This window comes from Drosophila simulans, chromosome 2L (genome assembly GCF_016746395.2).
Source record: "Drosophila simulans strain w501 chromosome 2L, Prin_Dsim_3.1, whole genome shotgun sequence".
In the NCBI taxonomy this organism is placed as follows: Eukaryota; Metazoa; Arthropoda; class Insecta; order Diptera; family Drosophilidae; genus Drosophila; species Drosophila simulans.
The window spans coordinates 20754191-20779649 of record NC_052520.2 but is presented as its reverse complement, the minus strand read 5'-3'; the positions used below and the strand labels follow the sequence as shown (position 1 = coordinate 20779649).

The 25459-nt window shown below is 38.2% G+C and overlaps 2 protein-coding genes across 34 annotated transcripts in view; both read right to left on the bottom strand.

Moving 5' to 3' along the window:
• Positions 1-25044, bottom strand: part of LOC6733038 (sodium/hydrogen exchanger 3) — a 30735-nt gene extending 5691 nt beyond the window's left edge. For 5 of the 33 annotated variants that reach the window (XM_039296333.2, XM_039296423.2, XM_039296373.2 and 2 more), the window contains exons 1-19: positions 21467-21955; positions 13105-13600; positions 11684-11906; positions 10025-10288; positions 8060-8259; positions 7842-7962; positions 7607-7745; positions 7324-7541; positions 6969-7261; positions 6782-6907; positions 6246-6433; positions 5647-5785; positions 5112-5126; positions 3840-3896; positions 3659-3745; positions 3418-3592; positions 2591-2713; positions 1642-1857; positions 19-231 (exon numbers count right to left, since the gene is read on the bottom strand). In XM_039296333.2, the coding sequence (XP_039152267.1) occupies positions 19-231; positions 1642-1857; positions 2591-2713; positions 3418-3592; positions 3659-3745; positions 3840-3896; positions 5112-5126; positions 5647-5785; positions 6246-6433; positions 6782-6907; positions 6969-7261; positions 7324-7541; positions 7607-7745; positions 7842-7962; positions 8060-8259; positions 10025-10288; positions 11684-11906; positions 13105-13512 (3205 nt within the window). In that variant the 5' untranslated portion in view covers positions 13513-13600; positions 21467-21955. Of the gene's footprint in view, positions 1-18; positions 232-1641; positions 1858-2590; positions 2714-3417; positions 3593-3658; positions 3746-3839; positions 3897-5111; positions 5127-5646; positions 5786-6245; positions 6683-6781; positions 6908-6968; positions 7262-7323; positions 7542-7606; positions 7746-7841; positions 7963-8059; positions 8260-10024; positions 10289-11683; positions 11907-13104; positions 13601-21466; positions 21956-24909 lie in introns of those variants that run through there. The other 28 variants (XM_039296344.2, XM_039296416.2, XM_039296367.2 and 25 more) reach the window with 26 other exon arrangements.
• A 109-nt stretch (positions 25045-25153) lies between these two features.
• On the bottom strand, positions 25154-25408 carry LOC120285246. The gene has a single exon (XM_039296514.2). It carries the CDS (start codon positions 25281-25283, stop codon positions 25155-25157), a length of 129 nt encoding a protein of 42 aa, XP_039152448.1. The 5' UTR covers positions 25284-25408; the 3' UTR covers position 25154.
• Positions 25409-25459: the final 51 nt, after the last annotated feature.

Genomic DNA, 25459 nt, shown 5'->3' with positions numbered 1-25459 from the left:
TGGGTATTCATACATTACCTAGGAATGTTGCACTGGGGGAATTGTAGGCCAAGTACTCCTTGTTGGAGGCCCAAGCGGGAAACTCGTTCTGCTGCACTGCATCCGTGCATTCGTCGCCCTGTCTTTTCCACGGCAACTGGGATTCCGTGGCGGTGGGCGTGGCCACACGCCTTTCTCCGTCGGATTCGCGGGACAGATTTCGATCCTCCTCGGGAATGGGATGTTCGGCCACTAGATCAAACACGAATTTCGGGAAATATGAATGCATGGAAATGTTTGTATTTTAGGGAAAAATAAAACTATTGGCTTTGCATTGCATGCAGCATACAGTTTCAACTGCTGTTTTGGTTTTTAGCTGTCGATTGCTTTGTGGTTGGCCAATTCAGAGTATATTGTCAACATATTTTAAACTCAAGCGTAGCTAATGAGACAAGGAATACGTCAAAGGGCAAAAGACAAACAAGGTGCACTTAACTGAAGACAAATAAGGCTTCACAAAACCAATATAAAATCATTACTTTTCCTTGGCGACAGATTGATTTATATAACATGGGTCGACCTAAGAAGGGCCACTGAAGCTGATGGTAAATATTTTGCGATTTCGCAGTGAGCTTTTAGAACAATTTATGTGTTGCCGAAAAGGTGATATTTCAATAAAGAGTTAATTGCTCCGAGGACCATTTCTTGAAAAACATCCACCAGTATGTCATAAGTCAAAACACACAATAAATTCGATTTAAGGGGTCAAAATATAAAATACAAAACAGAAATTTGGTCATGCACAAAAATGCCATGCTCTGTTTCGACGCTTCTTCTGGTTCACAAATTTGTAGTAACAAAGATGTTACTTAATGTGGCTTTTCAAATTGTTTTAGGTAAGTCAAAGAAGCTAAATGCAGGTTATTTCGAGCTTTGGCAATAACAACTTCCAACTGCATTCAAGGACTAGAACTATCTACCAATCAATGGCAATGGCCGTCTACGAGTAAATTTACGTTAACGACGCACAAATAAAATGTAATGATTACTAATTGTATGGGCAGCTACGTCTAGGCAACACTAAGCACGTCTAATAAGTTGGGAATGGAAATCAAGGAATTAGAATTCATCGCGTTGGGAAAATAATTATAATAAATGATTAACTGAAATCGAATAAGTGACAGAAAAGTCGACAGAATCGCGCAGAGCTGAATAAGTTAGATTGAACCAAGTTTAAGACACTTCTAAGAACACGCAATGCTGTGAAATGTATGGGTGAGTAGGTGAGATTTTCGTGGACTCTGGAGATATGTTACATTTAAGTTTAGATTCAAAGTCATGTTAAGGCGACAGGCTTTGCTTGATAATGACCCCTTTTCAAAGTATCTCTTTACCGGGTAAAGCCCACAAATACTTATTAATGATTTGACTTTTAAAGGTAGTAAGCTATAAATGTTGGTAATAAGAAGCAATTTCTTTTGAAGCCTTAAAAATGTATTGAACGTCGGAAAAATATCGAAGATGTTAATACCATGAATCTAAGCACGCAAATGATCGAGAAGTGAGCTATATTATATATCATTCAAAACGATTGTTGCAGATGTCGTGGCTGTTTTGATCTGTTTGTGGGTGGAATGGTTGCTCTGAATATGATGTCTTTACCAATGCTCTGGTATGAACGATCCCGCCGCCACGGCAATATCAATTCGGCGGCCGTGGGCCCAATGGCCTGTTCCGGGGACTCTATATCTGTGTCCGGATTGTCGTCGGCCTTGGGCGCATAGTGCTGGACGACGATACGGGCCTTGGAGGCATCGAAACCCGGCAGGTTTTGGATGTGGGCTATCAGGGAATTGTTATTGGCACGATCCGAGTCAGCTAATCGTAATTTTTTGTAATCATTTTATGTGTTTATATATTTTTTTGCGCCCAGCAACATTTGTTTCGATTTGTGTGTTGGTTTTTTTGAAGTGATTGGTTTTCGAAATAATTGGAAAGGCATAAAACAAGAAAAATATGTAGAAAGTTCGTTGTTATAGCTTTTATTAGGTTCTCCTTAAGGGGTAAGATAAAAACAAGTGCAAGAATACAATAAAAACTAAATCAATAAACAGAAAGTGGACAGGACTAGCAAAGCTCTTCCCAGAAAAATATTATTTGGCCTCAAATCTGTGTTATTCAATTCGTTTAATAATACCTTCTACAGAAACCGTGTTACGCTACTCAGCTAGTCGATTTATGTACACATACTCGTACAATCTTTGAAGATTTCGTTCTTTACAGGCAAAAAAAGATTTGATTATTCGATTAAGTGATGGCATTTTTGTGTGAACAAAACAAACAAGGTGGGCGGCAAACAGGATATACGGATGTATGGAATTATTCAGACATTGCCATACGACTGCTGACAATGTAGAGAAAAGAGGCTCACACAGAGCAGGAGAAACAAGGATATACATATGAACGTTTACAGAGAAGGGGGCAGATAACCATAACCATCTAGGGGCTGCCTATGCTCTATGTAGACAACCTCCTTACTCAAAAGTTAGTTGAAAGAAAACAAATAGGTTTACAAATAGAAATGGGTTACGGGCGTAATGAGAACACTTACGTGATGATTTGGCGGTGAAGGTCAGGCCATCATCCCAATCGTCGCTCGGGCCAACAACATTGATCTCGTTGGGATTCTGTTGGCACTCCTCGGCTGTTTCATTAAGCACATTGTTAATATAGTCTTTGTATGGTTCGGAATGAGTAAACAAACAATCGGGCAAGTCAGGATAATTATGAGTGTGTGTTGCAGGTTGGGTTATTGATTTCGATTAGTGCACAAATTTCGAGTTTGGTTTTTGGCCAAATGTGTGTGGTTTTTTGGCATCAGTTGGAAGGAAGCGCGATGCAGGGGAGAAAGAGAAGGATTCGGATGAAATTAAATTAGTTACCAAATTAATACCAATTTTTTTTAATTTTTTCCTTTTGAAATCGATTTTTGATAGTAGGTTTAAAGGAGCTCATAAAATTATTAATTACTTGTACACGGAAATGAAATAAGAAGACATGCAGTAATGCGATGACATGGTTTTGCCAAATCACCTAACAAACTCCTTTATGAAGAACATAAATTAATTTAAAAAAAATGAAAACTTGTTTTAGTGGGGTGCTTTACAAGAAAACTAAAAGTATCGTGAATTAGGTTAGTATGACGCATGAAACTTTACTGGGAACTTAAAATGTACTTCAATTTTCACTACAAACTAAGAATCGCACGAAACTAGACAGCGCAGTCGGATCATTGTACAATGAGAAACTTAATGAAAATAATAAGAACTTAATGATCGTTAGCTCTACGAACTGATTCGAGTTAAACTTTACGGACATTTTTTCATTTTTTGCTGTTCGATTGTATAAAAATTTGTTGCTGATTTTAGCGTCATTTACCTATTTCTAATCTACGATATTTGTTAAGTGAATTGTGAGTATGTCTTTTTCTGTAAGATTTTTTTCGTGAATGGTTTGAACTCGATTCCGTACCATTGGTGAGCTGCTTAGTGGTGCCGTTCTGTTGAAAGTCATGGAACGAGACATGATTCTGCTTAACGTTCTCCTTGGCCTCCTGTGGATAGGGACGGTATCCATTAAAATAGAATTCTTCGAGTACTAAATAAATGAAGTCGCTCACCTTGTTGCTGGCACCACGTTTGCTGCGTTTGTGATGTTTTCGATCATTAAACATCCGCCTGAAGTTCATTTGCATCTTGTAATTGACCTGCAAGAGAGAAACATTTGGGTTAGCCGTTTTTTGAACAGATATGCCAATGGCATAAGCGAGTTGCTGGTGTTTTGGGTGGACAGGTACTCACCTGGGTGGACAAATCTCTGTCATCTACTGCGTGTCGGCTATAACTAAGACGACGGTGCTGTAAAAACATCGATGGGGCAAATTAATATCGAAATCATAAATTGGCAGTACAATGACGTAAGTAGACAGAAGTGGCCTTGCAAGTTACTTAGGTTGCCAGATAAGACAGTTACATTTTAATAAATTGAATATATGTTACGATTAATTGCATTTAACTAACGTGAACGTGAACTGAGTAAGTTTTAACGGCTTTCAATAAACATTTGTACACCTTACGAATAGAGATTAATATCTATTAGGTGCTGGGCCTAAATTTTATTCCTTTCAAGTGCTTAGGATGTACGAGACGTTATGGTGAACTCAGCGAATGCTGACAAACAAAATAAATTAGTAATCTATGGAGCTTGAACAATGAGAACTCAGTAAAAGTAAAAGATATAAAAAAAATTAAAGTAATCTTGGAAAATTGTAACAAATTTCTGCATAATGGTTAATAATTTCACTTATTATATGGCCAAGATTTCCATTATTATTTACCATTAAGCAGAAATTTGTTACAATTTTTCAGGATTACTTTCATGATATAAGATTTAAATGATATATTCACGATTATAAACCAATTTGACTTATTTATTTAATAACCATAAATTAAGATTTGATCTCATAAATAAAATTAAAATTTGAGAATTTATTAATAAACATTCACATTCTGCATAGACACAAATATTAGTAATCTTGATAATTGAAAAATTTATTAATTAGATCTAAATAAAACCAAGCAAGTCCTTTGACATTATTGATAATAGTTGTCATAAAATGTTAGCCAAATATTTAATAGTTGATTAGTTAACTTTCACAATTTGTCAAGTACAGCATACAATAAAAAAAAACTACATATATTTTATTGTATCGTTTATGTTTATCGTTTTTTATACAATAAAAAAAAAATTGTTTTCCGAAGAACGGAAAGATATTTAAATTGAATTATTATTATTATTAAATAATTATATCCTAAAACTGTCCAATGTTTAAATAAATTTTTAAAACGCCGTAGCTCATTATTACTTTTACTTAAAGTTGCAAAGCATTTGAGGTCTTTCAGTTTCAATAGCTTAGCATAATTTAATATAAAATAACACCAATACAGACACACAACGTGTAACATTTAAACGAACAAGTTTTATTAGTTAATTCGAAAGGAGTTTATGTAAATTAACCAGGAAACAGACCAAATTAATTTAAACAAAAAACCAATGAACCAATTTATTCGTACCATTTGTATTGAGGCCTGTATCGCAATATTGAAATTTTTATTTTTGATTGGTTAAGCACACGAAAATTTGAAGCAGTTTTGAATTATTTAAACACGTTGTCGAGTAGTTGATGTTGAGTATCGGAACAACGGGAAAGAAATTAAATAAACGATTAATCACAAGTATATCTATATAGAAATATGTCTATAGTTATCAAATATGTGTACGAGTATAGGCAGCCAAAAATATTTATATTTAGAGCCAGAAGCGAAGAGTGTGAGAAACTAAATGCCCATAGTACAAAACGAAAAGAAATATCGATTGTGAAGTTACAGTATAACGTTGCATAAACACTCTTTAGTGACTACTATAGAGCGAAGAGGTGGAGATAAAGATCAGCAGATATAGAGTATCAATTTAAAGAAATAACTTTTGGGCTGTGATAATCTTGGGGGCTTAAAGGTAAATCTGATTGCTATAGATTATCCAACCAAGAGTTTATTGTTACAAAACGTGAATTGCAAATGAAGTGATAAATATACGCCCAACACATACCCTTCTATAAGGCTTCAGTTCTTCGGCCAAAAGATGATGGATCCTGGCATCGGTCAGATCCTTCTTGGATGGATTATAATCCAGCTCAGCCATGTCCAGATTACGGGAACAGGTATTGTCTAGATTTGTCAGACTGGGACTGAAGAATAGTTTACACAAGTATCAGTACAAGTTTATCAAAGATCCGAGAGCGAGAGAGAGAGAGAGACAGTTAAGAATAGATTTTAGATTTAAGTAAAAACTAAAGAAGTGGTTAAACGAATTTTAGATATACGAAGACATTGATGTACACTCAATGATTTAAAGAGAGGCGTTTCACAAAAATAAATTATATTACGAGTTTACCTAGAAACGACAAACTACTAAATATTTTTAAAGCTTCCCTATTTAAGAAGCTTCAAAACACTTGTGTGGCACCACTGGGTGCTTTGTGTTCAGTTTGTTAGCTGTCAATTTGGTTAAACAAAAGTTTTGTGCAATTCATGCTCAAGTAGGAGTATATTAACTACATCAATTTCGAATTTATTCGTACTCATGCAATATACGATCGTTTTGGTGTGAGTACAGGCAAGAAATCATTCAATCCAAAATTCGTTTACCAGGTGGTGTATATGGTTGGCGGTGCCCACCTGCCGCCAATGTAGTTATTGGTATAATTCCGGAAAAGGGCGCTCATCGACTCGGTTCCCGTCATCTGGCCAATAGTGGATGGATTTCGCCTCATAACTTCCATAGCATCGCGCATTGTCAGTTTGGAGTACGTCTCGATGATCTTCGGCTCAGCTCCCTATGTTAGGTTGGAAATCAACAAAAATAAATCGGTACAAGATCGACTTGACATTTATTCATGTTCTTATTACTAAATCTTATCATTCATGTTTCTTAAAGGGTTCATTCTGGAAGATATACTTGAGTTACGACGTTGCCTACGGCTCTTTTCATCTGCATTTGATGCACTCGGCCTTCTAATCTGGTTCAATGCTCGCTCATAGCTTTGCATGGGAATGTGGTCCAATAAATGCAATTCATTAATTTCCTAATGGCAGTTAGGGGGTATAGTTTTAGATTTAGAGATTTCATATTCTGGAAGACCTAACCGTTCTAACCCCATCTAAAAACTTAGATGTAAAAATACCTTAAGATCTCTGATCAGCAGCGGGCGAATGAAGCGATTGTCGAAACGCTTAAACTTATCACGCACGTTGTAGTTGCCCGTCTTGCCCACTATATCCTCAATTCCAGCCATCAAGTGATCCATGAACTGTAATATATTAAACTTTGGTAACCAATCCATGTGCCTTAGTACTGTGTAAATAACTGACCCGTTCATGAATGCGCTCGTTCATGGTTGGCTTGCGCTTATTAGCGCGCTTCACATTAAGGATTTTCACCAGCGGCTTTATAGTGATTCCTTGCAGGAAGACAGTAAAGTAAATCACAGCTATCGTGGTGGTAACAAACATGTTCTTCTGCTTCACCACATTCTCGTCCACCAACAGCACCAGGGCAAAGGCCACAGCACCACGCAATCCTCCGTAGGACATCACAAACTGATCCACCCGGGACAATTTGTGCAGACGGAAGCGATTGGCAAGGGCCGATAGCAAAATGACGCCTGGACGAAAATTAAATAGAATTCAATATAAACTTCGTTTTTGTACATTGTAAAATACGTACCAATGACACGAAACACTGAACAGAAGGCAATGGTCAGCACCACAAACCACGTATTCCATACGTGCATGTTGTTCACAGTGGCCACGCCTAGGAACATAAATATAATGGTCTCCGCCGAGCTGGACAACATCTTTAAGGCATATTTGACAGTCGTATGCGACTTTTGTGAAATATTCGATTCCACATAGTTTTTCATTGTGATACCACAGAAAGTGATGCTGTTGAATAAGTTGTGTTACCCAAATGGTAGAGGGTTGGTCAATTTTTTTTTTACAAAACTCACGCTAAAATGCCGCTCATATGGAATATTTCCGCATTGAGATAGGCCAAGTACGCCATCACAAATATGAAAATGGGTTCTATGACACGCACGTGATCGGTGAATCGGGTCACCAAGCCCGTGAGAAAGCCCCAGATGATGCCTGAAACATGTAAATTGAAAAATATTAACAAAGACTCAAAATATTTAGGCGAAGTGTAATTAATTTTGCGAATCCGAGTCGAAGTCGTGCACTCACCTATGGCAGTGCCACCCAGTGCAACCACGAAGAAGGAACCCACACCGCTGGCGATGTCCTGGGCGATGATTTTGTCTAAGCCAATCTCATTGTAGGACTCCATCATGTGGTACATCACAACCTGGGGGACAGAAGGAAGACTCAAATTCACTTAACCATGTAGACTTGTTGACTTAATTGCTCCCACCACCCAATCGCAATCAATAAACCCATCTTACCGTGACGGCATCGTTCAGCAAGGACTCGCCAAAGACGACAATGTATAGGATCTCGTTCACGTGTATCTCCTCGAATACGGCCAATACGGCCACCGGATCCACGGCGGATATCAGTGAGGCAAAGAGAAACACGTCCATTAGACCCGGAGTCTCGCTTTCCCCGTAAATTCCCATCTTTCCGCAGGCGTACAAGGAGCCACCTTCGAGGGAGAAAAATAGTAGAGGGTATTATAAATAAAATCAGAGGAGGCAGCGGGAATGCCATCCATTTCCAGCCATCAATTTGCCGAAGCCGTTCTCAGACTTAATTAGATACTGGCCAATCGATGGCATTGACATTGCTGCATCTTGTTGTTTTCGAAATGCATCTCCAAGTCACTTAAGTCAATTGATAAGCGTGTTCTTCCAAGAGTAATTGAATTTGCAACGACGCAAATTGAATGTTTGCAATAATATTGCTTCAATAGGCACCACTTGTGGCGCCAGTAAATGATGTAAGCTGCAAAAGCCTTCCAACGATTTTATTTGTGTCTTGGAATATTTGTCGTCAATTATTTGCTTACATTTGCTTAAAATTCAAATTAGAAAAGAGTTGTTGGTAGATAGCCTCTAAATAAACAGAAATAATTACGATTTATTCTTCGGAACATCGTTATATATATAAGGGGAAACCAATGACCTCCTGAGCAACTTTCTGTTTTATCTAAGGCTTACATAAAAGTTATTCGTTTAATGAACCTCAAATGAACAATTGAAGCGGAATTTACAATTTTCCAAATGAATCGCGAGAGATAAGTTAACAGCGCTGTTCACTCTGTGTTATACGAGTGAGTAGTATATAATCCAATTTGTTAAGCATAAGTAATTGGCAAGTCTGGATGTTTTGGGGGTAACTATGGCAACTCGAGCGTGTTTCCCGTGGCCCGTTTGCGGTTTTGGTCATTCATCTAACTGACGCCGGCCAACCCTTTCCACCCACCCGACGTGGTTGCCATATTCTCTTTGTTATGGCAGCATGAGCATCCACATCAATCGCATGTTTCGCTACAGACTGTGTAAATCTGATGAAAGCGGGAATATAGCTAGGGCGGCGGCACGCCCATCGCATGTCGCCTAATTTATTGAGAAAACAATATACGCCCACTTAAACAATGACTTTGTTTTCCGGGGGCTACAAAAAGGCGGGCTCTTTCAAATGTATCTTTCGGATGATTCAGCTTCTGTTTACTCGTCTGTATCAGGTGTCTAATTGCTGGCGTTGCTGACACCTTTGTCAACCATTTGGCAAGCACTTTTCACCAGCTGTGAATTGTTAGATTGGGGGTACTTCAAATGATATTACATATTGTGCTTCTAAAGTCAGTAGTTCGCTGTACGAATAACACATGTGAACAAGTGTGTCAATACTTGAAAGCACAAATGGTGACATTAAAAAAACTGGGAGCCTGAAAAAATTTGTATTCAAGCTTGCCAAAGATTTTAGGATGCAATTTCTTTAAAATGAATGCTAAAATATTTTAAAAATCTGTGGCAAACAGCCCTAAATAGAATAAAAATTTAATACATTTTTTCAGAATGTATAAACGGAATCTTGTTTTCTTCATTAGGAGAAATATTCTTAATTTAAGAAACCTTTTTATGACTTTGAAAAAATTACATTAAAATAAAGAATAGAATGGTTTAATTAAACCTCGTCTTTTTCAATAGGCCAACCCCTTTTTATAAATACTGGTGACTATACTGAAGACTATGTATAACCCTTGTTGGCCGTTAATAAATTTAGTTTAGTTTACTCATGTTCCTGCTCCCTGACAAAGCAGACAAATTAGATGACCTCCTATAATCGAAAATTCAAAACGACATCTCCATCGACCATTTTTTAGTTGACTGACTTATTCCACCACCTCTGTTTACTTTGTCATCAACTCAACGACAGCACAATTCACCCCAGGTTACCGCACTCACCGATGGTAGCTATGTTGAAGATGGTTCCGACCACCGCCATCAGCAGGATGGTGCCCAGGTTGTCGAAGAACAATCTGTTGGGCATAAAGTAGCCTGCGTCCAGGATAATCGGTGGCAGCATGTAGAAGAAGAAGGTATTTGGAGTGAGCGGGGAGACGGCGACATCGGTGCAGAAATAGAGCACCACGCCTATGACCACGCCCACGACAATCAGCAGGCACGATTCCGGAAATATTAGGTGCAGTTTGGGCGTCATATGGAAACCTGAAAAAAATTTCAAAATATATAAACCGTTTTGCTAGGTAAACACGATAATTTCTACAACGCAATAGCTAAAATGGCGTGGGTGGTGTAACAGAAAATAAACATAATCCATTAATTTACTAAACGCCTAGCATACAAATTACAATTTAACCTTTCGCGATAGAAATACTCACGAAGCTGCGTGCATTTTCTGGGGTCCCTTTTAAAGGGTCCTTGTGAACCTTTTTAGTCAGTTTCAACCTCTTTTGTATTTCCCTCATCACCCCATGGGTTCAAGGGTACTGGTTTAATTATGCTTCGTAAACAAATCAACAATTTGTGGGTAAGTATTCGTAAAAATTTGAAAACAATTTGGCTTTCGGTGTTTGGAATTTAAGTAACAAACTAATAGAGGACCTTAAGACGTAAGGCGGAAAAACTTCATACTTCCCGATCATACTGTATACTTCAAATCAATAATACTACGGGTGCACATATTTTCAATTTGTTAAACTTTTGTCATGCCTTTAAAGGTTATCGGACCGCAAGAAAGTTTCGAAGAAGTTCTAGTTCTTATCTGGCTGTAAACACTCCAGTCATTTCCTCGATGAGTGCGCCAAGCCTCTCATTTTACAAACGACCTTTCCTTTAGTTTGCTCTTGGCCAACTGGCATTTCCAGTGTTCTTCCGCCTTCATTTTCCTGGGCCCTTATCCAATTGCAGCAAATAAGTGCGAGCATTCGCCCACTTAAAAATAGAAAGGAAATCGGAACCAAGGACCCGAAAAAGCACGGCGAGCGTCCTTGATGGAGGAAAATGGATTTTCTCTCGCCTGCAGTCAAGGTTATGGACAGGGCCACCGATAAACCTGTCTGGGGCAAAGTTAAATTGCCGACTCTGGGGCCAGTAGTAAATAAACCAAAACTGAAAGCCTTGGTAATGAAGTCTCGAGAGGCCTGAAAGCGGCCGAGAATCACGGTGAATGATTAATACATGGCCTTCGGACCCAATTGTTGCTCGGGGGCAGGGTCAAGGTCCCGATTTTTGCGGCTTGTTGCACACATCCATCGAGGGGTTATGCAATGTCCTTCGGCCACGACTCGCATCCATCGGCCCACACGGTTACGTCGCCGACTTGACGCAAATCTGCATGATGGCGTCGTCGCAGGAATTACATAAACCATATTGATTTTGCCTGGCAACAGCTGAAGGAAAAACACACACCCACGCCCAGGAGCAGGCACCGAGTTTTCCTTTCACAGGAAACGGACTCGTGGCATGTCTGGCAAAACCGTATTTTCCGCTGATTATGCACTGCTAAGCCTGCTCCTTCGCTAATTAGCCGATTTTAGTGTGTCAAATAATTAAATCTTCAGCTGTAGGGCAATCATTTTGAAAGGCCAATAGTTTACTTACCGATTTTAGCTATACTGGCCGACAGGATCCAGATTCCAATGATGAACGGCGTCTTTACCCGGGCGAAGTCCACACTGGAGAGGGGATACCGCTCCATTTTGTGGCCCTCGTCGCCCTTCGCATCCTCGTCGCCCGATTTCAATGGCTCGGCACGTGGCACTCTCACCGATGGCGTTGGATCCAGCCCCACATCCACCGCATCCATGGGCGCCGACTGGCCCAGCTGGTTTTGGGCAGGAAGGAAGAGCGAAATATATCTGGCATTAGCGGTTTCTAATTGGCAAACAGGGAGCGGAAAATTGATAAATGCGCGATGCAAGTAATAAATTTCCAATACCCACAAAGGCAAACATAAAATGTTTACATGGCTGTATAAGCTGCGGAATATACTATCCAGATATGCTGGGTTGGGAATATCAGGGGTTCAGTTAACCGCTCGGCAACACGCCATTAAAAATTACAATGATTCTTATGGGTGACGCACTGAAACACGAATATGTCTGGCTTTGTTTTAATTTTACCGACGATTGAGTTGTCAGCGCTTTGAATTCCAAAACACAAATTCGGTTGAAATGTTGATCTAGGTCAGTGAGGTAAATGCCAGAATGCTGGACATATGTTGGCCATTCAATGAATATTTAATTGCGAATTGGGTTAATCCGTTTTGCCGAGTCAGTAAACCCAGAAAGCAGTACAGGCATTTGTGCGATCAGACATTTAAAACTGACGTCAAATCATTGCTTATTAATTGCGGTTGCAGTTGGCCCCTTTGGTACAAGTTCAATGATATCTATTTATAAAAGCTACTTGTGTCTGTCTCACAAATAAATTCTGATGGCTATATAAATCTATCTTTTATTTGAACTATGATAAGAAATCATGTGATTGCTTCTTAGATAACCATTTTCAGAGGTTGTCTGACAACTGGCATGATATCAGGAAGTTGTCGCTTTTGATGTACATTTCTACAGCTCATAAATAATAAAAAAAGTTAAAATTATTACAGCAGTGTAGAGAATTCTCAGATTGTCACAGAGGCTAATGGCCATTATCAGATACAACTGCAATTTTCCCAAATAAACTTGTCGATGTGGCATCACTGCAATGCAATTAAAACTATAGTTTACGACCTTTGAGGCACTGTAAATTAAGCTACACACGCTGATCAGCTTTTACATTCCAAAACGTCGGTGTTCTGAAGTTTTAAAAACTTTAACTGCTCAACAAATTTTATTTTTTACGGCGAGTTATGGGAATTCGTTCGATTTAAAATTTCTGATTAAAATTGATCATAAACGTATACAATTCAATTCAATTGCCAACAATGTCTGCGCTTTTCCATAATTGCATCTACCTAAAGGTAATGGCTGGCTTAATGGCCGTTCGGTGGGATTGTGGTTCTCGGATTTTGCCGTACTCACATTTAGCTGGGTAACCGCATCCACAATGTCCTGACTGACCTTTCCCGAAGCCACTCCCACAGCACTCGTGTTGGGCCGCGCCTGGGCAATTCCAAGGATCAGGGCCAGGGCGCAGATGAGCAGCGTCCTTTTGCTGAACATCCCCCGCCAGTCGGAGGATGTGCAGGATGAGTTGCGTTTTGCGGGCGCTGTCTGCGGCTCTATTCTCGTTTTGGTTTCATCTCTCGGTGGTGGAAGTGCTTCTGCATCGATTTGATTTTCACTAGTGGTTATTGCAGAAGCTTTGGTCTTGAAGAGGGATTCCGAGCTGGAGGATTTGATCCTCCAGCAAGCTCTTCGGGCCAAATTCATCTGTTGTTGCAGCGCCGGAGTGGCACTGTCGTAATCCTGCTCCGTGCGGATGCTCATTATGATCTGTTATTCACTTTTCTGATCCTGGCATGCTACAACGTACTTCTACTCAGGCAGGTTCCTTTCAGCTGCTATGTTTCTTCACCTGCCAGAAGAGAAAAAAGAAAGGAGTAAGTCAATTTTGTTAAGTTAATCTTGCCTTTTTTGTACTATCACTCTTCAAGTCGACCGACCTGCCACAATAACCAATTGAAACTGGTTAAAGCCCACGGATTTTACTTGCCATGAAGCCTTCTGGCCGAAATCCATATATACCCCATTAAATCACGCATTTATATTTATCTTTGAAGCACCCGTCGGTATTGGTTAACTCTCTTTGATTTGTTGGCTCATTCTCTTCGGAGTTGCAAATAAAAATGTGCTAAAATCGAATCCCATTTTCAATTAGCTGTGTGGCACGTGATTTTCTATCAATCCAGACACAGGTGGGCGTGGATTTGATTAATCAACACTTTAAATCATTCACAATGAGCAAAATTGATGTAATGATTGCGATAAAGAATGCCAAAGGTGAGAATATGATTTACCAGTTAACAAGGATAAACAATGAGTGATAAGTAGTCGACCAGATATTTTTTTAAAACGCATAAAGATAAATTATATTAGTTGGTAAATGATTAAATCTGTGCCTGCAACCTATACCTATTTCATTCATCAAAATTTTAAAAGCTCCTGGTTATTTCCGATGTTAATTTGAATAAATCCAGTTAAATTCGTTCAGGTGCTCTTCTTTGTGTACTTGTTTAAAGATTTAAAAACAAATTATCAGGCATTCATGCAGACAATATTTGCTTTTCGAACTGGATAGATCCAGTGCTCTTAGCGCCATGCGAAATTAGCGAGTTAATACCAATGGTAAATATGGCAATAAAGCGGGGTAAACAAATATACTCGTAAGTGGAACCGCCAGTTGGCCTGCGATAAGATCTAATTTGCATTATTGGCGAAATTTTAGTAGCAGCAGTAGCGAAAGCTTATCTGTCGAGTGCGGAATGACTAAAGACTCCCAATTGAGCAATTGGTGTGTACATCGGGTGTAATTTTCGAGATGCTGACAAATCTGAGGGCAATGTACGAGTCGGATTCTGTAATTGTCCCAACTTGAGCAATTGCATCCGTTTGTATTCGCTATCTGTTGGAATGAGTGTCGCCCATCTCATTATATAAAATTGGTGGTCAATTTAGGATGATGCCTCATGCATTTTTCAGTCTCCATATTCAATTGTTCTAAGCATTTGCCGTGAACTTCCTAGGCTTTCCACAAATTCAATTTGGTGTTCTAAGTTCAGTGGCAACTAAGCGATTTTCGAAAGGTTAATAATATTTAGTGGTTTACTTTGACAGAGTAGAGTAAAATTTAAAAAGAAAAACCAATTCTTTAGTTCATACGAGCGTCATAAAATTTTAAAACAATAGGGGAAACTTAAGTTTGACATGCGGAAAGTGAATGGATAGTTTGGAATGAAACTTCCTAAAAGTTTGGAAAATAACAAGTGGAATAAAACTTTCAAAATCACTATGGGGAATCTTTTTGCATATACGAGTGTATCCGACAACGTTGACCCAACATCCAAAGCTAAAAGTCCTTGAGCTTTTAAGAATTGCGCCACGATTTAATTGATTTCTTCGCACATCGCCAGCCACCAAAGCATCACCGAACTGTGTTAATATTTAATTTGAGTTTACTTTATACTTCTGGGCGGGGAGACCACCCCCATACCTAGAGGTCTAGGCGTGAATCGGATTGCTGCCCCGCAAAACCCCTTCCGCTATCTACCCACTTCAAAAACTTATGTTTATTTTGGCCCATGAGGGCGACTAATCGATATAAATGTAAATATCTGAACAAAATTTTTAGTTTTTATGAATAGAGTTCGAGATTAGCCAGCGGTAATTAATTTACATTTTAAAGGTCGAACGTTATTCAAATAGAACTATACTATATTTGTGAAAATATCCAATTGGGAATATATACACATACTACACATATGCCTTATGTATATTTTGGCCAGCAGCCAATTGAGCGACTTTTTAGGAAAATATGGTGGCAAAGATATTTAAACAAATGAATAATTTTTTTTTAAATGTACAGAATCTGGAAAATTTAAAACTGCAACAGAAATGTTCTCAATCTCGTCTGCAACGAAAAACAAAAACCAGACGGAACGCTAAACTCCAGTTCCTCGACTATCAGGTACCCTTTACTAAGCTAGTGGGAGTGCGCGAAAGATAATACAAAAAAATGTAAATTGCAAGCGGTAGAGTGGGTAGGCGTCACTAGTATCTGAATGCTTTATGTGGAATTGTTCTAGCTTTTATAGCTCCCTAGATCCCAACGCTTATATACTCAGGTGGTAATCCTGATGAAGAATATATATTTTTTATGGGGCCGAAACCGATTCCCCATTCCACGCACATAGTTTACAAAGAATCTAGGATACCCTTTTACAGTAAGAGGAACAAAAGCGAGTTGCTTTTGCGGTGACTGTACTAAATGCGCGCAGAAATGCATTATCGGTGACTACCGAAATACAATTTTTTATTGATTTCTCTTCGCTTATTTGCCTTCTAGTTAAGGATCGTTCAGCAAATGTTCTTTCAGCTGTCAGGGCCGCACATTAATGTCAACTTTGTTTGTACAGGTTCCTGAACTTTGCGCGACCTTTTTGGGGTTACGCTTTCGGGGTAGACTAATCGATTGCATGGGCCACAAGGAAATGTGGGATATGCCGTCGCAGTTGCAGGGCGAAAGTATTTGTAAACAAATCAAAACCAATTGATTTATGAAGAATGCATCGGCGAGTGCACACGGCAGAGATCGAACTGAACAAAAGCCCCTCGAACCGGTTAAAGGCGATTATACAGAATGCAAACTTAGGACCACTAATTTGGCCGAAAAATAAAGTACTGCGCTCGACAGGCACAAAAACTGTCGTTAAATCCATATAATAACATACACTCTGGTTTCTGGAAATTCCGGCGTTGCAAAGCTTAAACTTCACCGTTTACGAGCCTAAATAATTAACCATGTGTGGGCCATGTGGATTTCATTTGAAAACTTCCGAAAAAATTGTTAAGAGGTAATGTGGTTACGATTCGATTTATTTCGATATAATGGAATAAATTCGAAGGCGGATGTCTGCAGGTGGTAAACAAACTGGTGATGACATATTTTATCATTGTTATCAGTTAACAGCTTGGAGAGATAAGAACACATATTTGCATTGCTTATTTTCAACGATTGGTTTTAATACCTATTGCCATTATGCAGTCAGGTGTCAGGGGAAGTGGACATTGTTTATTTGCTGGCACGACTGACTTTGTTTTCAGCATCTGTGACTTCGAAATGCATTTTAGATGTCGTATTTGCCCAGCTGTACCTTTGTGGTATAGTTAAGAATGCCTTCCTGGGCATTGAAAAAATTTAGAAAATTGACAAATGTCAGATATAGTAGTTATAATTAACTTGGTGATGCTTTCTTCGACTAGCCCTACTTACGCATTTGGTTCATAATCAAAGATTAAACCCCAAACGTACAAATTGAACTTATTTAATATGGCACAAGCATTTATTTATCAATCAAAAAAATGGGCAAAAGTAAATGAGTAGAAGTAGGAACTTGTCGTTTTGAAGTGCACAAATTGTCGATGAGAATGAGAAGCTCGTTCATTACCCGAGCCCCAGAAAATGTTTCATTTTCAGCAATATGCTTTAAAGTGGTAAGCTATGGAATAAGAACAAACAGATCCCTTAAAAAGCCTTGTAATAAAAATATTTCAATTAACTAACAAATAATTATTATATTATCTATCGCAGGCCGACTTTGATGCTTATCTTAGAGATACCAAAAAGAAAGCACTGCAAAATATGATAAATTCTCGTACTTTGGACGTGCCCAAAATTCCCCTATATAAACGCACATAAGTAAACAAACCACCATTAATACTACGTCCTATACTTAAGTTTAAGTTGTTTTTGACCAAAAATACCTGACCAGTAAGTGAAAGAGCCCAGCTTAAGTGACCTTAGTTATTATCTACCATGAAAGCCGTTTCCTAGATGAAATCACTCACCGCACTGATAAAATATTTCACGCAGTTCGACTGGACGTAATTAAAAGCTCAAAAGTCGATTTTCTACATTTTTCGTTTAATTCCTAAATGGAACGGACTACTTGAGATATTTCTTAACTGTTTACAGGCATAAAAAAGGAACAATTGTTCGATGGTGGCCAAGGTCTAATGATTTAGTTGAAGTCTCATCATAAATCGAATCTTGTTGTTGTACAAGGGCATGTCACATTTTATCAGTATGATCTAAATGAGCTTTGGAAATCATAGTACTTACTGTTGCTAACAATATGCAGGCAACACGTTTCTAAATCAAAACGTTAATTAAAATTGATTGTTTTCTAAACGATATGTATGTATGTTTGTTTACCTAGGAATCAATTTTACTAGGAATTCATAGTTCTTTCCTGTTGCTCAGAGTTATTATAATTGCTATCATTTTTACAAGGCTACTGACCAGCACCTTCACAAATAAGGGCTTATATTTACGAAACACGTTAGATAACAAATTGTATACTGTTTACATTTATTTTCATAGATAATTCGGTGTGAGCTCATATCTTAATTTATTGGCTGATAATTGATAATGAAATCAACTTGATTGACGATTTAATTCTGACAAATTTTTTTGACAGGCCTTTGTGGCAAAATATGTACACATACATACATATAGATATGTATGTATATATATATATATATATATATATATATATATATATATATACATATATATATATGTATATATGTACATATATCTACATATTGGAGGAATTTATGTCTGCGCTATATACAGCCAATGTGAGTTTTTGGTTATACATATGTATGTGCATGTCTGATTAAGCGAAACGTGTTTCTTGACTCATCGAGTAAAGTTCGTCTCTTAGCATCTTTAACACAAACAATAATTTTGGAATTAATCAAAAAATAGTAATGAAAAGAAATCGGCGCTCCTTAATCGTGATTTGTCTTTTCCCATGTTAATAAAACTGGTAGACTAAAGTAATTCAGTTTATTTTGTTCGAAATATAGCAAATTTTTTGGTTTAAGCTATAAATAAAACAGTACAAGTGTTACTAGGAATAAATAAGCATCCGGCATAATATGATCTACATAGCAATACAGGAATTTTTAAATCTGATGAGTCAGTGGAAAGAATCGGGTTTGCGCGAAGCAAGATTCAGGGGCACATATGTACATACATACAGCTGCGGTTAAAATAATAGCACTACTGCAGGTGGAAAGTTGATTTCCTAAAAAAAGGTATTGAATGTTTATTTTTTTTAAAGTCTGATTGCATGAATAATAAGTACCATATGTTGTCTCTCTAAGCAAGAAATTTTGACTCTCTCAATGTAACGGTTCTTTTTGTTTTTGGGCACCTTCTGCAAAAGGGCGCTAAATGAGGCGGTAACAAAAATAGCACTGACCACGTTTTTGCTGAATAAAATTAATAGGAGTGATTGCTTTGGGTTTTTTTCGACATATTTTGAAAAAAGGAGTTGCATTAAAGGTTTTAATTGAATTTTTTTCAAAAGAAGACCAAAAATTCTCTAGTTATGGGTCGGGGAAAGCATTTTACCGTCGAAATAAGGAATTTGATTAAAAACATGATCTGTGAAGGTAAAACCTACGCTAAAATGGGACGGTTTTTTTTGTTTTTCAAACAATATGATCCGCAACGCACTGCTGTTTGTCGAAAATAACGAAAAACGTGGAAGAAAGCCCTCTATGTCCAATGTGGAGATCAAGCGCTTGGTTCGGCAAAGCAAGAAGGAGCCTTTTAAGCCGGTGACGGAACTGAAGAAGGAGCTTCAGATAGCTGCAAACGTAGAAAAAGTTAGCAAACACTTAAGACAAAACAACCATAATGTGTGCAGTCCCAGAAAAGTCCCGCTTTTGACTGTGAAGCATGTGGCAAAGCGAATCAAATATGCCAAGATACGCAAGGACTGGCCTGTGGAGAAGTGGCGCCACATTTTGTGGTCAGATGAGAGCAAAATTGGGTTTTTTGGTTGGAAAGGCTCTCGGTCTTATGTTCGGCGTCCACCACGAACTGAAAATAATCCTCGCTTCACCTTTAAGACGGTAAAGCACTGGGGATCAAACATCATGGTATGGGCGTGCTTTTCATACTATGGAGTAGATCCGATTCATATGATTCAAGGCATCATGGATCAGCACATTTACACAGATATCCTGGAAAATGTGATGGCGCTATATGCCGAGGATGAAATGCCGTTTTTTTGGACATTTCAACAGGATAACGACCCAAAACACACGAGGAAGAAGGCTCGAAAGTGGTTTGAGCAGAAATCGATCCGAGTAATGATCAGTCACCCGACTTGAATCCAATCGAAAAACTTTGTGCGGACGTGAAAAAAAGGTTTCTGAAGCCAAGCCCAACCATAACGAGAAACTTTGGATTCATGGGGGATCGAGGTTCAAGGATTCATGGAGCAAAATTCCTCAAAAACGGTACCAGGACTTGGTGGACTCCATGCCAAGAGGATGCGCAGCTGTCATTGCCTACAATGGTCACGCAACCAAATATTAAGATTCTTTAAACATAGTTCTTAAGATATAATCCATTTGTTGAACTCTTATTTTATTTTTTTAGTTGGTTTTAGCAAAATACGAGAAACAGTGCTATTTTTGTTACCGCCTAAATTTGGAGGTTTTTCTTTGTTTTACCAATTATTTTTAAAATATCCATTAGATCTGTTACCAATTTTATTATTTCAATTGAAAATCATTGTAGTATTTAAGATTAGTGGAAAAAATTTTGAAAAAATGTCAGAAAATAGAGAAACGAGGGGGCAAACACGAAATGTGCTTTTGGTGCTATTATTGTTACCGCAACTGTATGTACATGCTCGTATGTACATACATATGTACATATGTTGCCATGCTGCTCCATGTTATCAGACCGCACTATGGGAAGTTTGAACACTTTTCTTGCCAAAATAATAACTCCAGAACGGAGAGAGATTTTAAGATATTTTTTTACACAAACACATATTTTATATGATACCAAAAATTGTGGGCGTGGCACCGCCTTCTATATTTTTGTAGTTTGTAACTCCAGAACGGATTAAGATATTTAATTTATTTAATACAAACCACACTGGACAAAGCTCATGTTGCAGAATGAAAAAACGCTTTTCTTTAAAAGATATTCAAATACTTGTTTCAAGGGAATATTTGTGCGTGCAACAGCTGATTTCTAGTGGCGCCATCTATATTTATTTCTGGTATGCAAAACTAAACATTGGTCACTTATGAATGCATACATTTTATATTATCTCAATCGATCGACTTTCATAATATAAGTTTTGGCCAAAAAAGGGGGTTAATTTCCCATATTGGACTGGCGACAAGAAATATGTAGCCACATGTAGGCCGAGCCAGCAACAATTACAAATGTTTTCTATGTAGGCAAAAGACACTTGGGATTTCGGAATGCGGAGCGGGAGCGAATAAGTGGAGCAAGACGAATGGAGAAGTGAAAACAAGGAGAACGACTGAGCCGGCAAAAGACCAAAATAAACTCAAGTGCACTCTCTGTAGACGTCAGAAAATAAATAATAGAGGAAAAACGGTCTTGTGGAAACGTGAAAAATATAGAAGATGGTCTATAAATACACGAGGAATACAGCGCAAACATCTGTATAACCTGCAAATATTTATCTTACGTCCAAGTACGTAGTATCTGCATTAGGAAAATGAATCTTTAAGATATTTTTCTAGTAATATTTATGAAAATAAAATCCACATCAGGATTTATGTACACTATATTGACTAGCACTTGTTAATATATTTCAATGGTACAAATTTTTGGATTAAGATTGGTTTTCAGTGTAGATTTAACATCATTACGCACGTTTTTCTTCTTTCTTCGTGTTCCTTTTCCGCAACAAATCAGCCGGCAGCTGTTATTTCCTTTCCACTGGTTTTCTCACGCTCTCCTCTTCCTCCTCTTTCTCACCCACTCTCGGGCCGCTTCCGATTTTGTTTTGATTCACACTGCAGACGTGTGCAATAAATAATGCTTTCTAATTCATGCCCGTCTAACTGCACAACAAGCATTAATATTTATTGACTGAAGAGGGCGTAGATACATACGTATGCATTTTGTTTACACACTACGAGTATAAAAACACACAACCTCGAAAGTAAGGAAAAAACACGGCTTGCTTCGGTTCGATTTACATATTTAAATTGTTTCCCGAAACGTATCCGAATGTTCCCTAATAAAGTCTAGTGAAAAATCGAATTTTGCGACCGAGCCGGAAAAATGAAAACAGCTGCGCGCTCAACAGTCGAGAACTGAATGCGAGAATTGGTGGAAAATATATTCGAAAAATATCGGCCTGATAACAGAGGTGCTCCAGCTGTTAGCGTGGGTCTGTAAGCCGGATTAACAGCTGTAAGGCAAAACATAGGAAGCGTACATATATGCAAATAAAACCAAAAAGTTGTGCCAACTAAAATGTCTAGTAACTATCCCTTAGCCTTCAAGAGTCCAAAGAACAATGCGTTGCCCAAAACTGTATTTATTAACCTATTTTACATATGTTATTACTTAAATAAATATATCCCGGAATGTTGTGGTTTGAGACCAATGAAATAAAAAGGTAAATGAAATGAACATAAGAGGGCTTAAAATGAAAATTCTTTTACCTTCGTGATAGAAAATATATTTTTCTATGCCCCTCAACCAGCGAACCCAATAAAACCATGGCAAATGTACATACATATGTAAAAAATTATATATGCACATAATAGTATGCTTTTCTGTCTCAAAATAAAAACGCCTATCACAACCCCAGCTGAAATTCAAAAGGACATCGTTGGCAATTGCCTAGCGTTGTGACCACTGTTGTGCAGTTAATTGGAATGAATAATTGCTGCTACAAGTGAAGTTGACCACCGAATGGCAGGAAAACCGACTTCCCTGCAATGGAAATTGATTTTTTTTGGCGGCACAATATGGCTGCGGGCCGGACCTGTGTGCAGGGATAACAACACGATTGTAATTCCTTGATAATTGCAAAGGGCATGGAGCAAGTAAGTGAGAGCAGCACTTTCGATGCAAGCATTTCAATAACGTGGCATTTCAATAATATCGATCCACAGTTGGCCGCTGATGGCGTGGGTGCAGCTCTATTATCTTGGTCTGAAAACACGAAACAGAGACTGCGGCGTCCCATTATCCTTGTACTTGAACGACTGCAGCTAAGTGCACGTAATGGAATCCAAAGGCTGGGGTTCGGTTCATTTGGCGAAACTGCGTCGTCTGATGCCTTGATTGGATGTTTCTAACGAAGATTTTATGGACCAAAAGAGAACATTGCTACACTGTGAAAACACTGGCACGATGGCAATTGTACAGAGAAACTTAGTTTACAAGTTAAGGGATAAATGTGAAAAGTTAAAAATTGATATTTGCTTACCCAGTGATTTGTTTACAATCGAACAATTTTCTTTTTATTTCCTATATTAATGCTAGTGGTTTTGAGAACCAAAAATCGTTAAATAATTTATTCCGATATATAATTTAATATTTAGCAGGATATTCTTTTACGGTGGTAAATATTCTTGATAATAACTTGTAACTGTGGTGGTTTCTGCAACTATATATAACCAAAGATACTAGAATTATTCTAGTGTCTTTGATATAACCCAACAGAAAAACTTTTGCCATTTCTTAAAAAATTAGAATAAAAACTGATTTTAAACGCAAATTAAAAGTTCAATCGAACTATGTTAATATTAGAGACTTCCAAAACATAGTCATTTATTTAGTCGTTTGCAAGTTTGCCCATATACATATATCAGTCCGTGGAGCCACTTTATGTTCATTAGACTGAACATTTTGTGCGTGTGTGCGGCTTAAACTTTCAGCTGAAAAATAGCAATAATAGTAATAACGACCAGCAAGCCTCAGTGGCTTACCCGCCACTGCCACCGGCTATTATGTAAGCCCCAGGATTTTCCAAGGACACGCGGCAGGACGAACCGAAATAGTAAATCAGACAGCGCCTCCATATCCTTTGCTACCATTTATCAGACAGATTGAAAGCCATGGGAAACAGAATACAACAATTTTATTACACATAACACATTTGCAATGGCCATGGACGAAGGACAATGGACACAGTAACACAGCGAATAGGAAGTAAGTCAGGCTAGTTGAAGCTATATACCCTTGCAGTGTTGCCGAACAATATAATATTTCCTCATGAATATACATATATGTACATACATATGTACGTATGTACATATACCATATATGTGCGCAAAAGTTCCTTTTTTGGGTCACAAGCTTCTGATTTAAAAATACTGATTTAAAAAAACTGATTTAAAAATACCCTCAGCAAGGATAGAAAAAACCCACTAAGTATCCACTTCGCTAGACAAGTGGACAATAGTTATGGATTTGGCGCAAAAAATAAGAGCCAAAACCACAATTATGTGAACTAGATTAAAATTTATTTGTCTGGGGACAAATCACTTGTATAAAAATAAATTGAACAATATTTGATAGAATAAATCTTGGCTAGTTATAGCATATTTTTAATACACGCCTTACGTGAAAGTTGGCGTTTCTTAGGAATGCTTAATATTCAATGTACATTTGACTTTTTTAAATGTTGCTAAAATTAAGATTAATTTGCACGTCAATTCATTATCTAAAGATGTACTCCAATAAAAATGGGAGAGAAAAAGAGGTACATATCCAAAAAGCTGACAGTCCTTTCTTGTCTATTGATGTCTTTGTCCGCATGACGGAACAACAACAAGGAAAATAACAAAGTGCTTGCGGTGCCTTCTGCATTATATAAAACTCCCACACTCTCGCTCGCTTACAAAGACACCCACCGAAAATACAGGAATTGTTGCCTGCTTTTGAGAGCCGAATGCAGATGTTATTGTTTTTGTTATTGTTAAGAGTTGCAGCGGCAGCTGTGACGTAAAAATGGCGTCGGCATGGACAATTTGTTTTTGTTTAGCATAGGCACCGTTACATGCGCACAGGAGAGCACCAAAAACATATGTTTGCCGATTTCCTTGGAGGGCGCGTGGGAGAGAGTAACGGTAACTCGGAGAGAACGATACTTTTTTTCTGCACCTGATGACAGAATGTTTTTTTCGCAGGACTTGCTGCTTTTGGTAAAGTCAAATTGTGAGGCATAGAGAGCCGAAAAGTCGGTAAATGTAATACAAAACTCGCGTTCCGTTATTATGCAATTCGCATATCATTTGACAAAGCGCCACAATCGAACGCCAGCTAATTATTATGTAAGAGAGGAAGAAACTTACCGTTATTTGGCTAGACACGCCTAAATGGATTTGCAATCGTAATAAATCTTATCAAGGATTTTCACTAGCTCCTTGGGGTTTTTCCGTTCCGACATTTTAACTTTGAATTCAAGCATTAGGGGGTTTCATTTTCCATTTAGCACTAAGCTGAAAGCACTAGCCCACTCAGCCGGGAATCAACTTTATGTTAATTTTTCTGCTTTTTTGCATGGGAGAGGGGGAGGCGACGGTAGAGACAGCGGCGCTTACAGCGAACGCTTTAGCACGTTGGAATTTTGCATCAAATTCGCCGTTTTCATGTAAACGGCAAACAACTTTATGTGATTCTTGTGGAAACTGGTGTACTTGCTGCTGAAGAACCGCCGCTGGCACATTTTCACTGCCGATTCGATGGACACGCGCTGATGACTGAATTTTCCTCGCGACGCTACTCAAGATTTTCCAGCCCCCGCAGGACATCCGCCAGGGATGACAGTTGCTCCGATTGTTTTCCGATATACCGGCTATTGGTTCGCAAAATGAACCAGTCTTACACGGAACAAAATATTTT